Source organism: Salarias fasciatus, chromosome 12, assembly GCF_902148845.1.
Source record: "Salarias fasciatus chromosome 12, fSalaFa1.1, whole genome shotgun sequence".
In the NCBI taxonomy this organism is placed as follows: Eukaryota; Metazoa; Chordata; class Actinopteri; order Blenniiformes; family Blenniidae; genus Salarias; species Salarias fasciatus.
Window position 1 is genome coordinate 19,853,758 of NC_043756.1, and position 5,867 is coordinate 19,859,624.

The following is a 5,867-nucleotide window of genomic DNA, read 5'->3' on the forward strand; positions in this document are numbered from 1 at the left end:
TTTTTATCTCCTTCTCCAACCACACTCAGTCTTGCACTGTTTCTCACACAAATGGCTCACAAGGCCTTTAACGCAGCAGACAAAGCCACATTTGTCCTCCTCATTTAACCACCTGCTGACTCTTGGGTCTACTATCTGTGAATAAGCTCAATCCAGTGGAAACTTGTGGACTGTATGCACCTGCTGGTTTAGTGTGAATCACTACAAGAAAGCCTTGGTTGTACGTCATTTATTTTGTAAATCTTTCCCTGCGATTTGTTTACATTGTAGTGCTGATGCCATATGATATCAGGATGTTGAAGAGTCCTGACAGCAGCTGGCTGTAGAAGCAGTGGTTTTACCGATGCGAGGAGCTCTGATGAGATCAGGCCTGTTCAGGGGAGGGAAATGACTTTCGACTCGCTTGGCCGACACCAGCCTCAGAGTTCAAAGTTCATGTCATGAGAAGCAACTCACCAGCTCAGTCCAACCTCTGGCACAACGCATGTCCTCACTGGTGACTGCACAAATCTGAACTCAGTCTGAAACGTGTCCGGCTTCTGGCGTGACCTTAACCGTGTGGCCCCTGGCCCCGTCAGGCCGGCGGCGGTCAAGTTGAAGTGTCATTTGTTCCTGCGAGACGTTTTTACGATACCAGCAAAACCTCTGACATTTATTTCTCGCTTGCTTTCTTTGACGTTAACATTTATAGCTTGGTGTAGCGTTTGCTCTCAAAGTGAAACACAATGAAGTCGACGTGTTTTTGCTGTCACAGCTGTTTAGCAGTGACCATTACAGGCTTTCACCTAATCCCTCCTTCATCATTCAGACTGTTGTGCCTTCAATGTGTGTGTGCGTGTATGTGTGTGTGTGTGTGTGTGTGTGTTCATACATGCTGGAATGTCTGTGGGCCAGGCCTTTTATTAGGCTCATCCATACCACCACATTATAGGCCCCCGTAGCCAGGCAACTGCAGGTTCTGGCCGCTTACCATGGTGAGCGCCCATTGAGTGACGTCGCCGGCCCTATTTGCCTCTCCGCTCGCAGGAATGGGGGCCCTTTTTTTTTTTTTTTTTTTTTGGAGGTGCACATCCCCTCACCCCGCTCTACTACTCTTTCTACGCTCACACATACGTACACTTACGGTTGCTCACACACCCTGCGCTTCGTCACCCTCCGTGCGGTGACTCAAGGAGTGGAACCAACAATCCCGCAAAAACACCTCATCATTACACCGCTGCTTCCACGGGGCGCCTTTGTGGAGTCAAACACGGATCACACCGTCAGTTCATTCTTACTGGGGATGGGTCTGTACAGTTAACTTATGAAGGTTTAAAAACCTTTTCTGTATCTGCATGAAATCCCTAAATATCTGCAAGAAAAATATGAATGTATTGATATCATAGAACACAGAAAATATGTTTAATACGAAATTATTTTTGTTTAATTGGAGGTTTATATCACAAATAAATGTCATTCTAAGATAAGATTATTAATAGTTTCAAAAATGTTTTTTAATTTTCATCTTCCATTTATGCCGAAGCCCATTATATATTGAGTGAAATCCATTTCAGTGACTGTTTTGAATTCTTTTGCAGAATGTTTTCGACTGGGAGCCCTTCGGGCACATTTCCAGCACATGTTTTGGGCTTTGTTTTGGCATTATGTTGTCAGACTAACACAAATTTGTTTTGAATCTTAACTTTTCAGACAGCAGATGTTGGAATGTCAACAGTTGTTTGTGTGACAACCGAGCAAAGCTCCTCCAGTGAGGGAGAGGCTGCAGCACAGCAGAAAGCTCTGGAAATGACTGTAACAATATGACTTGTATGTATGAATGATTCTGCACTGTGAAAACTATTGAAGTCAGATTTAATTCTACTTTTTTTTTAATTCAGTTTTCCTTTGGACTGTGGTGATCACACATTCTCCTGACTGTACACAGACTTTCTCTGCATGGCCATATTTTCAACTTTTAAGAAGGCATATGACCTGCTAAGATTCTTAAGTCACCAGCAAAACAAGTATGGATAAGCTTTTGTAATCCAGTCACAGTTTTAGATCATGGCATGCTCTCTGGGTGACTGAAATTGCTTTTGTTACTTTGTTTTTTGTAGCTGCCTCAAGTTAAACAGCTCTTTGTCAAATGTACCTATATATTTAATTACTACCTTGCCATCCCCCAGTGTTGAGTAACTGCCGTATTCTTGAAGTAAACTGGTTGTTTCAACACTGTGATGTGTAATTGTTTGTCATGGAGCTCATGGTGGAGGAAGATAGGCCCGAGATGCCTGATGAATGGGTGAAGTGACTTGCAGGAAGACGATTCCTGCAGCTTCTCCACGGCTTTATTTTGAACGCCTTTCACTGACTGCGGATGAGAAGGGGAGGGAAGGGTGGTCCGAGGGGGGGCTGGAGGGGGAGTGAGTATTGTGAGCTGAACAGCAGAGCCCCACTCTAGCTGAATGGGCATTGTCATCTGGATTTCTATGGCTAACCAAAATACTTTCTCCCGCCGTGGGGGTTGGTTTATGGATTCACGGTGGGAACGGCATGTATTACGCACGGCCGCGGACGGCACTGTTTGACCCAGCAGAACGCTTTGTTTTAAAAACTACACTTGTGCAAAAACGATTTCAGACAATATATTCCGTTTAATCTTAATTAAAAAAAAAACAAAAAAAAAAACAAAGAAACAGTATTGCATCTTCATATACATGGGAAATGAATCATCACATCAAGTGTCAACAGAACCAATAAAAACAGTTCAGTCCTAGAAGTTGTGAAAACACAGGAGGCTTCCTACAGGCAAAAACTGCGCAAGTGCGGTCAGTGCGGCCGAGAAAACTGGCTGTATAGTTTCACGCTGTGACCTACAAATCCCAGGCTCCCCGGAATACATAGGTCCAAATATTAGACTTCCAACTTCACCCCCCATCAACTTCTGAACAGAACTAAAGCCATATACTGTACTTGACCGGTTCTTCTCAGTTATTGTAAGCAGACATTGTTTTGAAGTCATCGGCGCTGTTCCCAAGAAGGAAATTAGGCTTTTGAACGTGAGGGAGTGCAAACATTCTCAGTTACTGTACAAGTTTGTGCTGACAATGCACATCGAGTAGAGGCAAAACAACAGACTATATTTTCCGGAGCAAGAGTTCGTCAAAAAAAAAGAAAGAAGAAGAAAAAAAGAAAAACCTTTGCAGTTACAACGTCAAACAATTAAAAATATTAATTTCAAAGATTTACAAAAGCAGGTACCTAACAAAGATACTCCTTTTTTGTCGTGAGCTACCTCTTGTAGTTGATAGTCTTTTTTTTAATCTCCTGCAGACACAAAAAAAAGGATGTATGGATTTGTGGTCCGAGCATGTTTTGGGTCAGAGTAAAAAAAAAACAAAGAAGAGGAAGAAGAGGCAAAAACAGCATATGTGCTTTCATTGATTTCCAAAGTTCAGATTTAAAACAACAAACAAACAAAAAACTGCAGGTGCAAGAAAAATGTCCGTAGAAAAACAGTTTTTTTTTCTTTTCAAAAGCTGAGGGTCACTTTTACGCACCGTCCGCCACGAGACGCGGCGCTACACATAATTCCTCTTGTCATAGTCCCCGTTCTGCGAGGCTCTCTTGGTCGGTGCGTATTTTACCGAGTATCCCGAGTTCCCGCTGGAGGGACAGGAGCAGCACAGCAATGCGCCCCCGATCAGCAGCAGCGCCGTGGCCGCCCAGCCGATGTACAGCGCTGCGCCGATCTCTCTCTTCTTGGATGCGGGCACCTGTGGGTTGTAGAAGTCCGATATGATGTTGTTGGCCATCCAGCAGAGAGGCACCAGCACGAAGAGGCCGCTGATGATGTAGATGATCCCTCCGGCGTTCACCACTCGGGCTTTCACGTACTCGGCGCGGATGCAGTTGGTGCACTGAGCGCCCGCGATCACGACCATGAGACCCAGCACGCCCATCACGGAGGAGATGATGGTGAGCGCCCTGGCCGCCTGCAGGTCGTGGCTGAGAGCGAGGACCGAGTCGTGCACCTTGCATTGCATCTGGCCCGTGCTCTGCACCACACACGACATCCACAAGCCGTCCCAGATCGTCTGAGCCACCACGATGTTGGCTTCGATGAAAGCCGTCACTTTCCACATGGGCAGCCCGCATGCAACCATCACCAGGAGCGAGCCAATTACGCACAGCGACAGTCCCAAGATCTCCAATCCAGCCGACACCATTTTCTCACTTTGCGTTAAATCAAGCCTGTCTGAAGTTTTTTCCAGATATCCCAGTACTTCTGAAGAGCAAGGTGTATTTCAGAATTGCGTTTCTTCTCTTTCAACAAAAGAGCGTCGGTCGTCAGATGCGCATCACTCTCCACATGAACTGAGAGATGTAAGACAGCAGCGCTGGCTCTCTTTGTTAGTGAGGGGATGTGAAAACAACTGGAATCACTGTAGCACCGGATCACGAATATCTGCGGGGTGGGGGTGTGTGGACAAGAGGTGAAACTTTCCTCCAATCCGCTGTCGCCGCATCCTCATGGGACCAATGAAATTGCAGGGAAGTTTTGCGACTGAATAAAGCGGTCCAGGGCGCATTGTGTGTTTGAACAGTTATTTACAATGAATAGATGGGGCGGGAGAGGGGTGAAAGGGGCTTTACGGGAAGGGGGATCTGGGGGTGTTTTAAGGTTATAGGAGCAACTGAACTGTAGTGGGCTGGTGAATGTAGACGCTTGCTATTGATTTTTTAAAACATGAATGTGAAACATGAATGCCCTAAATGTCACTTGTCTTTATGACATGAGCCTTAAATTATGAAACACTCATTCTGGCATTTTTATGCTCTGATTTAATATTCTTGAATTTTTAGTGAAGAGTTTCGAAAACTAAATACCGTACATTAATTTGACATATATTCATCTCATTGAATATTTTAGGTCTTTACAAAACCTTTGAAAGGTCTTTTGTCTATTGATTTTCTTTGATAGAAAAAAACTTAGTAAATTTGAGATATTTAATAATATATTCAGTGACATTTTATTATTGTTATTATTTTAATTTTTCCTTAAGTTATCTCAGTTTGAATCCCAAGTGCAATATCTAAATTGGAACATGTCTTCGCACGAGCTTTAAGTAATAAAATAAATTGAAATATGCCAAATATTTTCTCTAAAAAAAAGCTTTATTTTCTTTAGCTGTTTGATTGTTTGTCCATTATTGATTTAATTACTGAGTGTATATTTAACAAAATTATCAACATGAATCATTACATGCTGTTAAACGAATTATTGATTCATGTAACAGCGTTCATCAAGAAAAATTTTGGATTTTTATAAAAGTCTTACTAATCAACTGAATAACTATCTAAATGTTTTTGTAAAGAGCGCTCTCAACTTATGGCTCGATTGTTATGACCACTTTCTTGCTCTTGTTAAAGTAGAAAAGAAGGAGGTGACAGAATGTAAAATGGAAAAGCAACACGCTAAAAACTGTAACGTGTTTATTTAAAAAGACTAAAATCCTAATCAATCATCACCACTACTGAGTTGCAGATTACCTTTCTCTTATTTACATCTCTCACGAATTCTAGTTTATATCAGCAAAATAATAATATACAAACATGATTTAGTCAAAGTAAAAAAAAGAAGAAAGAAATATCTTTCAAGAGTCGCCATCTGTTTTGAAACATGTATCTAAATTGAAACAATTGTAGCAAACAGCAACAAAAGAACCTGTTGCAGCGCAGAAGTAAAGAAACCAAAATACACGAGAAGCCATATTGGGTCTAAGAGGTCTAGTTATCGTACTGTGAGCTACTCTGAGCTTTGAGCCGTAATGGCGTCAGTAGCACAGCATGGTGTCAGTCAGAAGTTTTCAGGAACGAGGGCGGAC

The 5,867-nt window shown here is 42.7% G+C and overlaps 1 protein-coding gene across 1 annotated transcript; it reads right to left on the minus strand.

The window, feature by feature from the left end:
- Positions 1-3,497: 3,497 nt before the first annotated feature.
- cldn5a (claudin 5a) lies at positions 3,498-4,452 on the minus strand. Its single transcript, XM_030105079.1, has one exon. It carries the CDS (start codon positions 4,206-4,208, stop codon positions 3,561-3,563), a length of 648 nt encoding a protein of 215 aa, XP_029960939.1. The 5' UTR covers positions 4,209-4,452; the 3' UTR covers positions 3,498-3,560.
- Between the last annotated feature and the right edge of the window lie 1,415 nt (positions 4,453-5,867).